The 19294-nt window shown below is 50.5% G+C and overlaps 1 protein-coding gene across 2 annotated transcripts in view; it reads right to left on the bottom strand.

Moving 5' to 3' along the window:
- The window catches only part of LOC111148192 (echinoderm microtubule associated protein like 6), a 272095-nt gene that overhangs the window by 2443 nt on the left and 250358 nt on the right, over window positions 1-19294 (bottom strand). Inside the window, exons 30-41 of one of the 2 annotated variants that reach the window (XM_022504656.1) lie at window positions 16893-17022; window positions 15368-15472; window positions 14177-14365; window positions 9819-10027; window positions 8867-9024; window positions 8132-8246; window positions 6328-6516; window positions 4694-4866; window positions 4121-4283; window positions 2496-2599; window positions 1628-1781; window positions 1113-1213 (exon numbers count right to left, since the gene is read on the bottom strand). In XM_022504656.1, the coding sequence (XP_022360364.1) occupies window positions 1113-1213; window positions 1628-1781; window positions 2496-2599; window positions 4121-4283; window positions 4694-4866; window positions 6328-6516; window positions 8132-8246; window positions 8867-9024; window positions 9819-10027; window positions 14177-14365; window positions 15368-15472; window positions 16893-17022 (1790 nt within the window). The remainder of the gene's footprint in view (window positions 1-1112; window positions 1214-1627; window positions 1782-2495; window positions 2600-4120; window positions 4284-4693; window positions 4867-6327; window positions 6517-8131; window positions 8247-8866; window positions 9025-9818; window positions 10028-14176; window positions 14366-15367; window positions 15473-16892; window positions 17023-19294) is intronic. The other variant, XM_022504657.1, reaches the window with a different exon arrangement.

Raw genomic sequence — 19294 nt, 5'->3', positions numbered from 1 at the left:
TCGGCAGGGAGCGGCTGGCAGGGTGACCGCAAGGGCACTCAGTGCCAGCCGCTGGTGGCACCGCCAGCGGGAGACTGTGCCCTCCCATAGGCCATCAGAGAGCATCTTTGGGGGCCGCTTTCGGCACCACCCTTGCTGATAGGAACTGGGTTGACATTCTCTACAGGTGCCTCTTCCACAACCTCTCAGACCACTACAAATAGCTGGATTGCCGTATTTCTTCTTTATCCCCCTTCCCCCTACCAAGAGTTTTGCTTAGGCTGAAATGAAACCAAAATTCATGTTGCCGTAAAGCCCTTCAACTCTGGTAGAGGTGGAGAATGAGGTGTAGGGACAACCTCATCCTGCTCATCCACAATCCAAATAAGGAATGCCCTTGGAGGGACAAGAGGAAGGGGACTTGGAAATGCTACAGAGGCTGATGTCGTCTCTGGAGCAGGCGGCAGGGGTCCTTCAAATCACTGGGAGGCCAGTCGCGCCTCACACTGAACCCTGAGCCTGTCTTACGCCGAGCAGCAGTTAAGGTCAAAAGCAGCCTCGTCCCAACAGCTGGCTGAGGTACTCCTGCTGCTAACTAGCACTGGGCCTAATGGCTTTAATTCTCATCTGATCTCATGTAGAATCAGGGAACACCCGTGTTTCTCAGGGTGAGTGAGCCTTGCTACTATTTTTAAACCTCTCTTGGTTGTGGATGAATCATCTTAAGAACTCTGACGATCAGTCTGAAGTTAGGAGTTAAAAGACCTACGGATCATATGCAAGGATGCCGTGGACTGTCCCAAAAGCAGCCATCTTGGGCCCCTCACCTCCACCAACCCCCACTCAGTCCCTGTCCTTCCACACAGCAGCGCTCGGAGTAACACTTGTGCCCTCCCCTTCTCACCAAGCCCCAGAAAGCTCCACTAGGGACATGGGCCCATCCAAGTTTTGGGTTGGGAGTCATCAGAAACTAAAGACCATACTTGAAAAGTCTTTGTCTTCATTAGGATGGCAGCCCCTCCCCGTGAGCCTGGGAGATGCTGAGCTGACCCCCCGGACACCTGATGTGGGGACAGGGAGATGGAGTACCAGCCAGGCCTGGAGAGTCTGAGCCAGGTCCGTCAGGGTCCTACCTGCAGTCATCTCCTCCAGTGCTGACCACATACTTGTCATCATGAGAGAAACGGATGTTCGTCACGTGAGCAGAGTGGCCAAAGTAACGCTTATGTTTGGCCTGTGAGCAAAAGTGAACAGAGACCGCTGAGAGACTCTGCCCCTCCCAGCAGCCACAGACCACTTGCAGGACTCCCATCTCCCCCTTCCAGAATCACCTGCACTCCTGTCATTCCCATTTGGCCTGGACATCTGTGTTAGCCAGCCTTTTGCCGACTGGCTTTCCCTTCCATTCTTGCCCAAGGTGGACGATTTGCACACCTTCATCCTCCTCTCCCCACCCCCAGGCTTGCAGGCCCTCCCTCCAGAGGGAGGTGAAACAGTTAGGGGTCACCAAATCTCTACAGGGCCGGAACAAGTTTCCTCTTGTTCTAGGTCCTAGAAGGCTGTCTCGGTGCGGCCCGCACTGCCTGTAGCCTGCAGAAGGAAAGAGCCCGGAGGCAGTGCAGGGGGGGCGACGCCAGAGAGGACTCACAAATTTTTCTGTGCATGGAAAATCAAAGAGCTTCACTAGCCCAAAGTCATCTCCGGTGACAATGTTGAGGCCAGCATGGGTCACACAAGCGCAGTTGACATCAGCCTTGTCTGCATTTCGTGGCCAGATGCCAATGACTTCATCCCCCAGAATGCTATTTGAACAAGCAGAAGTGTGAGAGGAGACAGAGGAAAGGCTTCCGGGAGTCAAGCATCCTCTCCCAGGGATAAGAGGGAGAGAGGCCTATTTTGCGTTATTCGCTATGGTCATGTGGCTCTTCTGTCCCCTCCCCCTCTGTGCACTTACCTTCATTTTTACTGTTCTGCTCTGCTGCAGTCCCTTCCATCCCAAAAGGAAAGTTACCCCATCTTTGATTCTCTCCCTGGTCCCTCTAGTCCTTCCTGACTGTGGGCCTGCTGGGGCACCTTCAAGCTCACAGCCTGGTGGCGTCCTTTCCCTTGAACTGCCAAGGCCGCCCTCCTCAGCTTAAGTGGCCTTGCTGGCTGCCCAGTGCCTGCTGGTGCCTGGAGGGCCTCCCGGTGTTTCAGGACAGAGTGAGCAGCGGAGCTGGGGGGAGGCCCTGAACCAGGCAGGAGCGGGAAGACCATTTCCCATTGCACTTGCTGGGTGAGGTGGGGCCCTGGGAAGATCATGCAAAAGTAGGTACTTTGCATTTGAAAAGCCCCAGTCGGATCAAAGCACTGGCACCTAGAAGCCTTCTGCCAACAACCACCCCCCACCCTCAAAGACAAGACATCTCCATCTCTGAGCTTCTTCACATCCTGGCCATAAGCCAATTTGGAGATGGAGCCTGGCACAAGAGACACCCTTGTGACCTTCTCCTTAAGAAGTGTTTTCCTCTAGTCACCTTGTCCAGGAGGCCCAGGTGATCTTCTCGATGACCGTGGCTTCAGTGACCTGCTTTCCCAGGGGGACCTCATGCACCTGGCGCTTGTAGGCCCCTGTTGACACCTGTAAGCAGAAGGCAACCCTGTCCATCAACCATCTCTCCAGTTCAAAGGACTCCCCTTTCCCCAGGACTTTTCAACAACTTTTCAACAAATGCAAGTTCAGCCTGAGGCTGCAAAGCCCGTGGCCAGCCTGCAGCAAAATTCACATGAGCAGGAAGGACATTTTCCCATTCATTTTCTGGCTTTTTTTCCAAGTCCTAAGGCAGTGGTTCCCCAAAGGTGGTTTCTGACCAGTAGCAGCATCTGGAAAGCTGTTGGAAATACATACTCCTGGGTGCCCGTACCCGACACTTGGAGAGTGGGGTCCGGCCATCTGTGTTTTAACAAAGCCTCCAGGGGATGTCTGATGCTCCAAGTTTGGGAATCCCTGTTCTGAGAAACAGGTCCTTTGGGACAGAGGTGGGCGAGTTTTCTCATGGACAGCAACTGACGTGGATGATTTCTAAGGCATCTAGCACCTGACCCTTTCTTCTATGGGTATAGTCTAGGGGGAGAGAACCATCTTCCAGAAAATCTGCAGTCCCTTCTACCCCTGTGGTGCTTCTAGCCTGGCCTCCCTGGGTTGTTCTACTGTTCACGGAATGTGCCGAGATCTTCCCCGCCTCAGGGCCTTCATACAGATGGCCCGGAAACACGTTCCCGCCTCTCTTTGTTGGCTAACTCCTCCACATCCCACAGACCTCAGCCTAAATATCACTTGTGTGGCGAGGAAGTGAATCTAAATTTGGCGCCTGTGAAACGCTCCCACAGCACCCCATACTTTTCCTTCCCAGCACATAATCACGATTTGTAATTATACGTATATTTGGTGATGATCTATGTAACGCTTGTCTTCTCCATGACGGGGCAAGCTCCAGGAGAGCTGGGAGCAGGCCCACTCTGTCCACCCGAAAGCCTAGCACAGCACCTGGTTCAGTAGACGCTCCACCGACGGATGGGTCCCCTCTCATTTCACAGCAGGTGTCCAACTCCAGGTCGGTTCCCTAACACCTAACATTTGTCCAGAGTGCTGGCTAAGACACCATTCTCTTTTCAGCTCTGAGTCCCAAAGGTGGGGACTCTCTTCATCCCTTCCCACCCGTCTGTTCCCCCAGGAGAATGAGGAGCCTCCACTCCAGGCCCAGAGCTCAGGTCCTCAGTGTGGATGGGCCACGCTAACCCAGAGGTGGAACTGAAATGAATAGAGACAAGAAGCCACACGGGCTGGTGGGGAGAAGTGGATTAGGGCTTCTGCTCTCTGTGCTTCTTACTGAAGGACGCTACTTCTTCAAACTCTAGTCCTTCAACATTCTTAAATTCTCTAGGCCTCTGCCCTTTCCTTAATAAAGTCGGGGGAAAGTAACAGGGCAGAGGGGGTTCCTGTGGACAGGAAGTCAGGGCACAGCCCAGCACAGAGGCACTCAGCTACCATAAGCTCCCACCGTCATTGCTGTTGCTGATATTATTAGTATTAGTACTACTATTACTACTATTATTATTACCATTATTGGTTGCCCCAGAGAGCAGCAGAGCTGGAACATACCTGGATGTATCGGCCATCTGCCGAAAAATCCATCTGGATGACAAAGCTTGGAATATCTTTGCAGTAGCCAATGCGATTCAGGCTTGTGCCTTGAGTGAGGTCATAGAAGTCAACTGTGTGTTCTGAAGAGCCAACGGCTAAGAATCTGCTGTCTGGGCTGATTCTAGAAAAAGCAGTCCAAGAGCATGGTCAGTGAGAAGGGCTGTCCGGGCTGGTCAGGCGTGAGGTCCGCGCTGGGAGGGGCCTCCCAGGTTCCCGGGCAGCGAGCTCTCCCTTCCTGACTCACAGTTACCTTCTTTGACATTCTAGGGAATTCAGCACTTTCTCTGGGTCCACTCCCATGGCAGGAAGGAAACGGATGCAGCCTTAGGTAGCAGGGCATGGCATGTGTGGTTTTTACTTGGTAAAAACTCCCATGGTAGTTAGCAAAGACATGGCTGAGGGCTCACGTGGGAGTCTCCTGTCACAGCCGGCGCTGAAAGGGCCCCCCTCCCACCTGGCTCTCCAGCCCAGCCCTGCCCCTTCCAGAGTGGGGAAACACCAATCTCCCTGCCCAGACCACCTGCTATGTACCTAATATCTTGGATAGCAGATTTCCGGTCTCGTTTCTTCCCCCAGACTTTGAGGCTGTTCACCAGCAGGATGACAAACTCGCCATTCTTCATGCCGATGGCCACCATCTCCCCGTCAGGGCTGTAGGCCGCACACCTGGCCGCGTGGCCCAGGTTCACCTTGTTAAGCAGCTTCTGCGTGGACACAGAGGAACTTGCCCTGAGCCCCCGCCGCCTGGGCTGGTCTCCCCGGGGAACCCCGGCCCCAGGCCGGCACGCTCGGGCTGCCCCTGCTGCTGCGGGGCCTCTGGACCTCCCGAGGCTTCGAGAAGCCAAGGCGGCCAGTATGCCTGAAGCAGAACAGCCCGGGAGACAACATGCGTCAGGGCAGCGCTGGGTGAATTCTTCCCTAAGGGGCCTGGGTGGCAGTGCTGTGGGCTCCGCAGTGCGCCGGAGCTCTGCCCCCGGGTGCCCCGTGAGCGGCGAGCGCGGTCGCCTTCAGAGCAACCCGCCCCGCGGGCTCCGACTGGCCCCCCTCCTGCTCAGGGAGGAGAGTTGGAGCTTCGGCACCTGGCGGTTCGAATCCCGAACCTGGCTGTCACTACCCGGGTGCGGCTGCGACTGTAACTCCCGCGTGTCCCCTTGGAGAGAAGGGGTACTGACACTGCTCACGCACGGCTGCTGTGCGCACTGCCCATCGCGCCCGCGAGGCGGCTGCCGTGCCGCAGGGACTGACTGACTGACCGCCGTTGTTGCTGGTAAACACAGTGAGTAATTATGACCGTTAACGTGACTAGAACGGCCATAGTTCGGCTCTGGCATACCTGTTCTTTCATCCTTATGCCAAAAATAGGAAATATTGACTGGCTATTTTGTGATGAGCCCAACTGTTGTTAATTTTTAGAACGTAAGTACTTGTTTTACTTATTTTTTAATTTTTAAAAATTTTTGAGAGAGAGAAAGAGACAAAGAGTGTGAGCAAGCTGGCAGGAGGGGGAGAGGCGCGGGGGTGGGGGGTGGGGAGAGGGGCAGAGGGAAACAGAGACAGAGAATTCCAAGCAGAGTCCACGCCTGGCATAGAGCCCAATGTGAGGCTCAATCCCACCACCGTAGGATCACGGTCTGAGCCAAAAGCAAGAGAGGGACGCTTAACCTACTGAGCTTCCCACGGGCCCCTAACTACTTGTTTTAATACCAGATAAGACTTGGTAACAATAATCCCCCACCCCGACTACTCTGCTGTTTTTTTACTCAAGATGAATTTTTTAATTTTAATTTTTTCCCCAAGCTCCAAGAGGAACTTTGGTGGGATTTTGATTGACATGTTCCATTTGGGAACATCAGATGTTTCAAATCATTTTTAGTCTTCCCTTCCAGGAGAGACATATCTCTTTATTTTTAAGGTTTTGTGGACTTTCTACAAGAGAAAAGTAATTTTCAGCTTATTCCTCTACTATAGCTATGGATGGATATGCAGCTACCCATCGCTGCACTGGGTGTGTGTGAGTGGCCCTTTCGTTATTAGGCTTCCTAACTTAATTGCTGACCTGCCATGTCCCCCATCTCTGGCCTGACCCTGGCCAAACCTCGCCTCCCTCCAGGCTCTGGCCAGACCCACCTGCGGGCATCCGAGCCCAGGCAGAGAGGGCCCCTCACCTTGTCAGCCAGGTCCCAGATGCGGGCTGTGCCGTCATTGCTGGCGGAGATGAAGATGTCCTTGGAAGGGTGTGTGGCCAGGCCCCAGATCTCCCCTTCCATGTGTCCATCAATTAGGATGTTGGAAGCAGCATTTTTTTCACCAACTTCAATTATTTCTCCATCTTTGGTTCCTACTAAAATTTTTCCCTGTTGCAATAAAAATATTAGAAAGAAGACAAATACTGTGTGATCCCACTCCTATGAAGTACTCGTCCAATTCACAGAGAAAAGTCAATGGCGGTTGCCAAGCGCTGGGCGGAAGGGGAAAGGGGCGTGAGCAGTTCATAGGTAGAGAGTTTCAATTCTATGAGATAAAGAAAAAGAACGTTCTGTGGGTGAATGGGGGTGATGGTTACCCAGCAATGGGAATGTACTTACTACCGCTGGATGGCCCACCTAAAAACGGCTAAAAGGGTAAATTGTTATGTTATCTATTACTTTGCCACAACTTAAAATGAAATAATTTTATCATCTACTCGATATCTAGTGGGTGCTCAATTGGCAGACAAATAGATGAAGATAGGTAAAAAAGAAGGACATTCTTTTAAAATACAGATTTTAAAAACTAACTTAAGAACACAATTAGAGCAAATGAGGGGATTGGCTCTGGTGGCAGTGGTACTACCAGGGGATGGGCTGAGAGGGTTCTGTTATTAACTCAATCATCTATCCTTACGTCACCCCCTCACTTTTCCTGTTCCCCCTCAGCCATGGATGAGAACATCAGCAGAGTTCTCCATCACTGGGTCTCTGCCAGGACATTCCACAGACGGCAAGCTCACTATAGAGCCAGGCAGCCAGTTTCTGCCATTGGATACCTCAGGTTCTTCCTTGTCTCTCCCTCACACTGAACAAAAACCATCTCCACATGACCTCCAGATTCTGGGCCTCGCTCTGCCTTCAGCCTCCCAGATGTCTCATTACCCTAGTGGATGACTGCCATTGATCTATTTAAAAGCAAAGCTCTTGATTCCTAATTATGGAGACTCCAAGTCATGTCTGCCCTTTTTTATGGGGAACTTCTAGAAACCAAGTTCTTGGACTGATAATAATTCAAATTCAAAAATATAAACACAGGGTATAAAACAGAGGTTAAGATTTATTTTCAAGGACCTCAGAATTTCTTGGAGAATTAAAAAGAAAAAAGAAAAGGAGAAAAGGAACATACACATCAAGACTAAGATTCTGACTTGTCAGCTCTGGGCAAGAGTCTGGACATACATATTTAAACACAACAAAACACAACAAAAGACCACTAACAAAAAACCCCACCCCTGTAATTGTTTCTGATACTCAGCCCAGGTATGACTTGAAAAGCCATACTTGAGTCACAGTTTGATGGCCCCTTCCTGTCCCCTTCCCGCCCATGTAACTGTGGGCATAGGCAAATTGTTGACTATCTCTGCGCCTATAGTAATAATATTATCTGTAATAGCAGGAACTACCATCCAGCGAATGTGGCTATGAGGCAGGCATAAGGAAAGGCACCCTGCATTATAATGCATGTGATCCTCACAACAACACATTGTACTAGAACAGAGGGGCTAAGTAACGTACCCAAGGTCACACAGCCAGCACTACTCAGAAGAGTCTGCACTTAGGTCTGTTGGATTCTGCTAAGCCAATTCCCCCCAACAGGGCAAGTCCCACCTCAGAGGCTCATTTTAAGGATTCAACAGTGCAGCACGGGAGAAGTGTCCGGCTCAACTCTCACTTGGCCCCCAGGGGGACAGCTCCGGGCAGACCGGCCCAGCCCACTCACTTTGCCCCGGCACACAGAGCGCACACACTCCACCAGCTGTCCCGTTTCCAGCTGGAAGGCCCTGCAGCGCTTCATCTCTTGGTCCCACAGCTTCACAGCACCTCCTTCTTTAGTCCTAAAAAGGATCAAGAGGCATTTAGCATGTTGGGCCACATCCTAAGACTTGCTTGTGACACCCTAGACCCCCTGCCCCCATCATCAAGGTCACAGCCGCTGGGGCCCAGCAGGATAGACCCTCCAGGGTGGCCTCTTTCTTGGCCCCACTGATGGGTGTTTACAACCTTTTGGACTGGCAGGTTTCCTAGAATACTTTCAAAGGCTGCTAAGGTAGAAGGAAAGAGAATTGCAGTCTAAAAAATCAAACCATGTTGTTAGATCAAACACGAAGGGAAACGCTTCTCTGTTTTTCTGCTTTATTCTCGCATCTCTGTTCCCACGGGAACTTCTCTCCCCTCCTCCCATCCCCCAAAGGGCTACGGAGACGAACACCTGGTGATCAGCAAAGTCGCTCGGGTCGACCATGAAACCACCCCTCCCCGTCTCTGATCTATACTTCTGAAAGTTTTGACCTAGGGCCCTCTTGGAGGAAGGGGAGACTGATCTCCCTGCTACAGAAGAAAAGATGGGAGAATGAAAATCTGCATTCTCTCCCAGTGGGAATTGCTTCTGGCACTCTCTCCCAAGACAATAAGACAATAAGAGAAAACCAGCCGCCCCAGAGGAGTTTCAGCTTACGGCCGTTCTTTGCCACCAGTCACTATGAGTCCGTCCCGAAGGGTCGTGTACATTGTGAAGACGGGGCCTGTGTGAGCCTTGGCCACCAGCCGGATGAGGAAGTGGTCCTTCCACACGTAGACGTCTCCATTGATGGCACCCGTGAAAGTGAGGTTGTTCTGTAAACAAAGGGACACCTTCTACACCAGGACACTCATAGCAGCTCTCAAGAGGGTCCCCTCCCAGCCACCTGCTCCTTGCTTCGGGAACCAGAGCTAGAGAAACACAAACACACGCTCAAATTGACCCTTAGTGCTAAGGAAAGGCAAAAGACTCGACAGGAGATGACCATGAGGCACCTATGATAAAATCACCCAGCCCTGAAATTCACTTTCCTGAGTTGCTTTGGGGCATTAGACTTCCCCATGTGCATGTCTGCATGTAAATGAACTTCCATCCTGGGATGGATACATCCCCAGATGACTGCAGAGTAAGGGGCAGGACTCCAGCCAAACTTTATGGGCTCGTGAACAAGGTACAGAACCAAGAGTTGGCTGGGTTTCAGAATGTCCCCAGGGGAGCCTGCACAGCCCACTCAAGGGGTCAGTTGGGACATGTGTGGCACAAGAAGGCTAGGGGGAATCGGGAGGCTGTCCAGGGGGGCATCGTTCCCACGCCCTCTGCACCTAACCCGGGCCTGACAGGCTTGCAAGTCAGTCTGCCTCTACAATGATGAAGCTCCTGCCTGGAGTGACTGGGGCTCCTGCCTTTTGGAATGAATATTTTGAGGGGAAAAATGCAGTCAGCTCACCCGGCTACACTAAGGAAAGGGAATAATGGTTGCAAGTGAGCCAATAAAGGAGAAAACGGGGAAACAGCTTTCTTGTTCTTTGTAGCTTCGTGCCTATAGGTGCCCCTATACCCATGCCCGGGGGTCAGGGTCCCCTCTCAGTAAGCTTTTGCTGGAACTCACAGCACCGAAGGCCACGGAGAGCATCGTCTGCATCTTGGCAGCCTCCATGGACCCGATGACCCCCTTCTTATAAAGCAGGGCGCTGCCTGCCAGGGTCCAGAACTTCATATGTTTGACCCCGACAGACACAAATTGGGTGTCTGAGTCGGGGCGAAATTCCACCACAAAGATGCGCTCCAGGTGACCCCCTCTGCTGGCAACCTTGGCACCTGTATGGGTGAGAGATTCTGATGAGGGGGCGTCCTCCCACACTCTGGCCAGGCCCTGAAGGACAGCTCAGGATGGCTCTTCATCCCAGCAAGGCCCAGGGAACACTGCAGATGTTCCTTCTTCCTCAACAGCACCCTCCCAGCCTCAGACACTGCTGTCAAGGTGGAAAAGAAAGAGTCTGGGAAATTTCCAGAGCACCAGGGCTACTAACATAATCCCCCATCCCACTCCACCCCCACAGGCCACATCTAGGCACCCATGAACACAGCAGGAAGGGATGGCCCCAGAGTGGAAGCTTCCAGATAGGAGAAAAGGGCAAAGGGCACCCTTCATTTCCCCACCTCTGATCTCTGAACCCACCACAGGATTCCTGCCCACCGGCAGTGGGAATATAACTGGAGACTCCCATTCCTTTAGACAGTTCTTTATTTCTTCCCAAGATTCTCTCCTTTTGCGTTCTTCAAAAAAAAAGTCCTTCGCATTCCTTTATCTTTTATGGTTTTGGGGTTTAAAAATTCTACCTTTTATACCTAATTACTAGTTGTTTCCTCAACCCCATTTATGTGTTTGACTCATATGCGGGGCTTTAACTTTTGTCCTCAGACAGTCCGAGCTCCACCATTTATTTTTCGAGCAATTTTGGGAAAGTTATTTGAACCTCCTGGTGCCTCAGTTGGCTCATCCGTAATTTGGGGATAATAAGCGCTCCCATTTTAGAAGGTGTTGTGAGGATTGAAAAGTCTGGGACAATTGAAGCCCCAAGAGCCGAGCTGGGCACAGCGACTGTTCCGGGAGCGTCAACAGGTGCTGTGGCCACTCTCCCCGTGTCGGGTCTAGACCGGCCAGCTCGCCTCTCAGCCTCCAGCTCACACATATCTGTTTTTAACTCATCATTGCTCTTCAGCCTTTGAGTTTTTAATTTTTATTTTACATTTCTTTCCATTTTCTTCAAATTTATTCTTAATGTTTTAGTTTCAATTTCCTCTTAATTATCTCCTCTTCCTATTTACTCACACGTATACGTTTTTTCTCCTCTTCACTTAACATTTTTTAAAAAAATTCCAGTTCAGTTAACAGCCAATGTTCTATTAGCATCAAGGGTACAGTATACGGATACTTCTGTACATTTCTCAGGGCTCATCACGTAAGTGTACTCTTAGTTCTCTTTACCTGTTTCACCTGTTTGTTACGTGGCTCTCCAGCGGAGTGGCGGTGCTGGATTCTCGTGCAGCTGGGCCTGTGGCCCTTGGCCTCGCCCGCCAGGAGCAGCAGGGGGAGACCCACACAGTACCGCTCAGGGCATCCGTCTCAAAAACACGTACTTCCCTACCTAGGGTTTGGAGGCTTGAGAACTCCGGTTCCCAAGGACACCATAAACTAAGTTAAAAGACAAATACCACAACGGGAGAAAACATTTGCAACACTTACAGGACAAAGACATATCGTGAGCAATCAGTACAAAAACTACACGTCGTAAGAAAACACGAACAACTCTCCCTTCTCCAGCAGAAATAAGGTTTGAAGGGCTGGATTACAGCCAAAGCAATGCACACGGGCTGCCAGGGAGATAGAGGATCGTTCTCTGGAGTCGTGGGAGAAATGCTGTTTTACTTTGCACCTTCTTTTAAGCCACTGTTTTTTTCTGGTCTTACTCCACGGACCCTTCTAATTGTGGGGACACCTGTGTCCCACCTTGCACCGGCTTCTACGTTGCTCAGAACAAGTTTCATTTAAGTATCAAGGACCTGACAATGTGCATTTTATATAATAAGCTCATTCTGTACTCAACTTTGTTTCTTAACTATACACACACACACACACACACACCCTGAGTTCCACAAAAACAGTCCTCCAACAAATGAAGAATAAATAATATGCTCTCTAATGTTAAAAAAATGTAGATAAACCGCCCGCAAAACTGTATCATCTGTAAACAGGACTTGAAGTGAAGGAAAAACCACACACAATCGGCTCAGAAGAGCTGGTGGTTGGTGACACATGAGATATTCTTACTGCTCAGAGCCCTTCTGCAGACACCCAAGCGCTGGCTCCAAAAAAGACATGGGAGAAAGTTCCCCAAGAGAAGGCTTCTCTTGATCATGTTTAAATGCTTATTTCAAAGTCCTGGGTCTCCGGGTCCCCCATCTGGAGGTCAGAAGGCACCCCAGGTGAGCAGGAGTCTGGGCTGGGGCAGGGCCGGAGCAGGGGCAGCCCAGAGGGACAGATGGCAGAAGGGAGGAGAGTGGGCCTGAACTGAAAGACCAGCCCATGTGTGACGGGGGGCGGGGGGGGGCGCTGACGGGATGACTCTCTTCCAAGGAACTAGGCACAGACTTGGTCCTGGCCGCTGCAGACGGCAGAGTTCCTGCCATAGAAGAAAGGCATAATCAAGCATCTTAGGCCCTCGCAAGAAAGGGCTTTATAACAGATTTCCAGCAGTGGGTGGGCTGCCTTGGGAAGTGGCGTGGGCCATCTGCCTGCAGGTATTCGGGTGAGGATGGGAGTCGGCCTGTCAGGAGGGCACCTGCAGGGACGACTCCATGCGGGGGATCCGGACTGGTCCTTCCAATGTCACGAGACCACGAGTCTATTGTTTAAGACCCTCAATGTCTCATTGGGGGCTGAGGCTATTTAAGAACAACTCGACATGACAGGAGATGAAGCTGCATCCCCAAAACATAGATTATGGGGCCATTTGGACACAATGCACTGAGGAACAAGAAAATGAGAGATGACGGGATAAGATGAACGAGTCTCATCATAAAAGTCTGCAGCCATCAAAAGAAATGAAATCTGGCCATTTGCAATGACATGGATGGAACCAGAGGGTATCATGCTGAGTGAAATAAGTCAATCAGAGAAAGACAATTATGATCTCCCTGATATGAAGAATTTGAGAGGCAGAGATGGGGGTTTGGAGGGCAGGGAAGGAAAAAAATGAAACAAGACAGGATCAGGAGGGACACAAACCATAAGAGACTCTTAATCTCACAAAACAAACTGAGGGTTGCCAGGGCGAGGGGAGGTGTGGAGAGGGTGGTTGGGTTATCGACATTGGGGAGGGTATGTGATATGGTGAGTGCCGTGAAGTGTGTAAGCCTGATGAGTCACAGACCTGTACCCCTGCGGCAAATAATACGTTACATGTTAATTAAAAAAAAAGAAATAATGCAGAGAGATTCCATGTATCCTTTGCGAGTTTACCACCATGGTGGCATTTTTGAAAAACTACACAATGTCACAATCAGGATGTTGGCATTGATATAATAAAGACAGAGAACAATTCTATCAATTAAAAAAAAAAAATCAAAAAATAAAAGTCTGCAGGCTCCCAACCTCTTTTTCTCACATGGGGGCCCAGGAGGGATTGGAACTTAGCCCCCAGCTCTTTCTAACTCCCTCCATGGGGAGGTGCTGAGATAATGAGCCTCTAGAAGCCCTGAATTGGAGAAGTGCCACCTCCGTGCGTGCCTGGCTCAGAGTGCCCCAGATACAGGCTGCCGGGCTGGAGACAGACCTCATTAATATCCTAGCTAATTGGATCTGTTCTGCCAACCTGAGAATACACTCGAAAGATTGCACATCTTTGATTCTAACCTGAACATAAATTTAGTAGTAGCCTGTGTGTATGTGCGTGCATGTTGGGGAAAGGCAAGAAAGAAATCTTGTTACTAAATGTAAACCTTGATTATAAGGTGAATCCCCATTTCAAAAGAGTTAAAAATGCAAAAAAAAAAAAAGTGTTTCTGAGCCCACAGTGGTAAAATCCTGCCCCAGTTCCTGTAATAAGGCAACCAGGGTGACAAGGCTGCAGTGGGATCTAGAGGTCATGGAGGGAATGTCAAGGACATGGACATTTCGGTGGGAAGGGAATTAGGACCGAGATGGAGGTGGCCACGGTCTTCCGCTTGAGGAGGAAGGCTGCCAGCAGAGAGTACCCACAGACCCTTCCTCAACCGGCCAGGACTGCCCTGGCCATGGGGCCCAGGGGTCTGACAGGGAGTTTCTCCGGGATCTAGAGACCCTGTTTTCTGCCAACCCAGCAGCAGTGCCCACGGTGGGCTTCGGAGTGAGGCCCGTGGAGGTTTGAGCCCCACACACACCACAAGCAGGCCTCCCCAACAGACAGACAGCCTAGCTCCTTTTACCTTCTTGCCAACGCCAGACGGTGATGGTGTGCTCGGGGTCCACTCCCACTGACACCAGGAGCTTCCCGGTGGCACTGAAGTTGATGTAATTCACCCCTTTCGAGTGGAAGCACCGAAGCATCGAGAGGGTGTGCTTGGTCATGGCGTCCCAGATGTGGATTGAAGGCGTCGTCCCTGAATGTGTGAGGCATGACACAGAACTGAGGCTGGAGAGTGGGGGGCTGGAGGCACGCTTAGGTTCACCCCCAAAGCCTTTTTAAGACCGGTCTTCAGGGTGTTATGGTTACTGGGCCTCACAGACCTACAGCCTGACCTGGCCAGCAGTGAGAGATGAGACACAGCTGCCGTGCTTTTAGAGCCGGGGGCCTAGGGGGCATCTGTGTCCAGCACACACAGTCGTGGAGGGGTTCATACAGAGGAAACTGGTGAGCTCAGCGATCTGTATCTGCAGTTTCGCCAGATACAATCAGCAAACACGACAAAGTGACATGATTTCTCTGTGCAGATTCCAACTACTCACGGGGGAGCAGCCTTACCTGGGGTCTCGGTCTTATCAACTGCGTTGGGTGGACAATGGCAATGAGGAAGCGTCAAGGGAAGACAACAGCTAAAGTGAGTCACGTTTCTAATAGTGAGGCACTTAACAGCAGCATCGGGAAGCTCCACATTAAACTTAAAAATGGACATGAGTTCAATGAATACAAGCAGAAGGAGGTGTTTGTAAAAACTGCCTTCGAAACGACAAAGTTGAAAACAACAACTGCAACACGCACACACAGCACAACTTCTCACAAATGTGAATCAGTTCACATTTGTCCTTGGCAGTCTCCCAGGGTCCAAAAGAGCCGGGCACACAAACTGTAAGCCGCCCTCGCCGAGCACAGTCCCAGGCTGCAGAGGGGGTGCTCTTTATCTCACCTCTTGGCATCTGAAAAATTACCCCCACAAGTCCACAGGGATACGGGCACCCGTTTATTTGGATTATCAGGCTCTGGTCTGACTTTATGATCCCTCAGAATCCCTAATCACTGGATATTTCAACCCACATGACACAAATATTCAGGGCTCCCAAGATAACAGCAACGTCGACAATGGGTAGGTGTCAGCAACCCGTCCGCTCCCTTTCCAGATAACTGCCCATCAAGCAGGGTCTCTGCTCAGCTGCGGGAAAGCCCGGCAGCTGCAGGACTCTCCTACCTATCTGGCTGGTGGCCACCACGTTCCTGTACTTGGGGTGCTGGTTCACTGTGAGGCAGAGGATGTCGTCTGTGTGCTCCAGGTAGAAGCTCTGGCTCCCTAGGGGCAGACACAGGAGGGTAAGTGGGGGTACAGACCTCTCAGGGCAACCTCAAAACATTGTGTAGGCCTGCAAATGCCTTGTAAAAGTGAGCGACAAAGGCCCCAAGTTGTCAATTTTAGAATCCTGCCTGGGGAGCTGGAAGACCATTTTCACATTTACATATTCTGTTCCAGGCCGGGCAGAAGAGCTGGGGTCTATTCTCTAGCACCTGCCGGCTCCCCTGCAACCCTTCCCGCTATCTGTGGGGGTCTGGAGCTCAGTCCAAGTGCAAGGCTTCCAGGGTCCAAAATGGTAACAGAGATACTACCTAACTGAGCAAAATGGCACCACTTACTCATCTGAAAGGAAGGCTATGGAATAGGAAAATACTTAGGGACTCTCTTCCAAATCCTCCTTTCTCAAATGGCACAGGTGATGTCTTCACCCCCTCATGCCCTCACTCAACGTATGTCACAGGAGGTAGAAGAAAGAACAGAAATATGTCCTCATCGATTGACTGTGGCAAATGGGTTTGCCCACTTCCAAGGTGGCCACTGTTAAATCCATCCAAAGGCCGAGAACTAAGACATAAATGGCGGCACCAGTAGGCAAAGAAATAGCACGTTGCTACAAAAATGATAATATGTGGCTACACAAAAAAGAGAAAACATATAGAAAATTTCAAGGCCCTCCTCCCCACAAAAGACAAATCATTATGTGCTCAGTGACTTTGTCTAAAAATGTATGACAAACAAGTACACAGACTTGGGAAGGAGCATAAACATTTGAAAAAAGAAAGGGGGTCTGTTTTAAGATACAAAGCAAATAAGGCAAGATGGGAACACATTTAAATCCGTTGGCAAATTAATGGGTGCCAAATTAATTTCTGAATACTTTTTTTTGGCTTGTGGTATTTCTTTTTCAACTATTTGTTTAACCTGATTCATCCTACAGTGAAGGGACATTTGGGGTGTTTTGCTAATGCTTTAAGAGTTCTCTTTCTTCTGGCTAACCAGTCAAAGCAAGCCAAACTTAAAAACCCAAGCTGCTAAAAACACTTGGTCACTGTGAAAAATTAATGAGCAAAGTTCCCCTGGGCTTTGTTCTTGGTAACTGCCTGCAAGGAATTTCTCCACTCCCCACACCCTCTTTCTGGCTCCTGTCCATCCCTCCCAGCCTCTGAGCAGCTGATGGAAACGTGGACACCTCCCTCTAAGGGCTGACAGCAGGGTGTTGTTAGAAAGGAAGAGGGCTTTGACCTTTGAACATGGCCCTCCACACTTTCTAGGACCAAGGGATTCCAGTCAGAAATTAAGAGGACAGGTTCCCACAGGCAGAGATCGCACCAGCTTCTGGGCATCTCAAGAGAGGAGGAGGCAGGCAGGGCGCGAAGCAGAGCCTCACAGGCCCTCACAGGGAACCCCGGGGCCGCGTTACCCGTGGAGAGGTTCTGCAGCACGCCAGCCGCCGCCGTGTGGAAGATGATGTCCGCGCCATCATTCAGGTAATGCAGGTTGTTGCGACAGTCGAATCCCCTGTAGCCAAACACGTGGTCGAGAGCCAGCTCCTACATTCCCACACACAGATGACAGCGGCCCTCAGAGGGAGCAGGAGCAGGGCCACAGGCCCACGCTCCGGGGGCAGCCAGTCCCTTACCTCATGGGAACTGCGCGGCTGGTTAGACAGCCAACTCTGGCTTCTGGTCTAGCGAAAGAGAAAACGCAGCCCTTTCTTTAGTTCCCTGAAAGGCTAGGGGGACAAGGCTCACATATAGAGTTACAGGGAGTTTTCTGAATAGGCTAGATAAGCTTCCAGGCTCTCCAGGTGAGTCCAGGCTTACTGATTTGATGCCCTACAAAGGTCCCCTGGAAGTTTTGTGTCTGTGCCTTGGCAGGCACTCTTTGTTGGGGGGGGAGGGCGCGGAATGGTGGCCCAGGGATTTGCTTTGATTCCCACAAACACCACTGGGCCTGGCAGAGCAGAATATCCAGGCAAATGCCATGCTCCTTCTGTTGCCTGGTGCTTGCCCTACAAGGTTTCTACATCATTTGCATTTTTTTTCAACAACCAGATACTGTTCTGGGTTTATAGTCTTTTTCTTCTTTTCATCTCGTCTTCCGTGACAAAGAGCGGCTGATTAAGATCACATCAGTTATTAATGCAATTTGATGCGTACACGTACTGTTGGCAGCTCTTCTGTGCCAGGCGTGGTGCTGGGGAGGTGGGACACAAGAGTAAGAAGCTGTGGGTCCCTTTCTCTACGTCCCCTGATTCTAGGTTCCCTGACCTCTCTCTCTAAAGCTCATCAGTTGCAAACATCGGATTATTTGTCCTAAAATACCATAACCCCTCCTTACTCCAGAACATTCACTGACTTTCACTGCCTGTGGGATGAAGCTCAAATTCCTAAGCTGGCATAGTTACCCCCATTCACACAAGTTCTGTGCCCCTTGGTCCAGCTGAATTTCTATTTAGCCCACTTATCATGAGCTTTCCTATCTTTATGATTTTGCTTTTTGAAATCTCTCTTGCCTAGAGAGCCCTTCTCTTCCTTTCTTCTCAGCCTCCTCCCACGTGGATGTGTCCCCCAGAAGCTGCAGGTGTGGCATGTGACCCCTCATCCTGGTGGACATTGAGTCAAACAGGGCTAGTCAGATTGTTTCTCCTGGGAATTTAGAATTGAGGACACTGGTAGGCTTGGCTGTCTAAGTGAGGAGATACAAGCTCAGGGGCTTGGTCATACCCATCATCTACCAAAATAGTTCAAGAAGTCTGCAGAAAAAGGGAAGGATGCATCAGACATACAGGGCCCTGACGGGCAGGAAGAAGCACCATTTTGGTTTATGGTGGCTTCTCAGCTTCTGGATGCTGTCTTTTCCTAAAGCTCAGCTGCATCTTCTGACCTGTGCTCTGTTCCATGATAAATCCCTCCAATTAGTTCTCCTTTTCCAATAAAAAACAATTTAAGATGGATTCTTCTGTCCTTAGTGAGTTCACAGTGTGCTAGGAGGGAGAGATGAGTGAGAAATAATGGTGATAGCATGTGTGACAAGGGCTGTGGATAAGGGGCGTGTGTGTGAGGAGTGTAGGAGGGTTTAGGATGAGGAGAATTAGGAAGATCGCACATAGGACATGCCAGAGAAGAGCTTGGAGGTCCAAGGTGTGGGGAGGGTAGAAGAGGCGCCTTCTAAAACACAGGAGCCTGAGGGTCACCCCAGTGTTAGAGAACATTAAGTAACAGGTTTGGGAGCTGGAGATTTGAAGTATGGTGGCAAATCACAGGTACTGAAGCTGGAAGAGGGTCCTGGTTGAGGTTTTGAAACCATGCACTTGAATCCCCCAGGGAAGTATGGGAAACTTCTGGGTCTTAAAGCGATTGCATTTTAGAGCGTGAACGCTGTGGGCACCAAGACGTGTCAGAAAGGGAGGGGACTCTGAAGGCAGAAACAACAGCTAGGAGGCTCCTCTTAGAAAAGAGCAGGTCCACAGAGTGGCAATCCTCAAGTAGGAACAACCAAGTTCAAATCTCTGTTTCCTGGCTTGGAGAACTTGGGCATGGGGCCTAATCAGTCGCTTAACTTCTGGGAGCTGGTGTTTTCATCTGTAAAATGGAAACAATAGTACTACCTTCCTCCCAGGTAGGAGACGTGCATAAAATACGTCTCGGGAAGTACGTACACAGTGCCCGGCTCACTGCGAGAGCTCACACAACATCAGAGACGCGAATAAGCCCCCTCTTCCCCTTTGTGTCTCTTCTCCCCTGAGGGGGACTAGGTCTGATGTAAGGGAGTCAGGTTCGAAGGACATGGGATATTTGCAAGTTAGTACTGACAAGACCT

This window comes from Enhydra lutris, unplaced genomic scaffold (assembly GCF_002288905.1).
Source record: "Enhydra lutris kenyoni isolate GAN:26980312 unplaced genomic scaffold, ASM228890v2 scaffoldscaffold18, whole genome shotgun sequence".
NCBI classification, from domain to species: Eukaryota; Metazoa; Chordata; class Mammalia; order Carnivora; family Mustelidae; genus Enhydra; species Enhydra lutris.
Note: the sequence above shows the minus strand (reverse complement) of the source record. Positions and strands in the feature narration are given on the sequence as shown.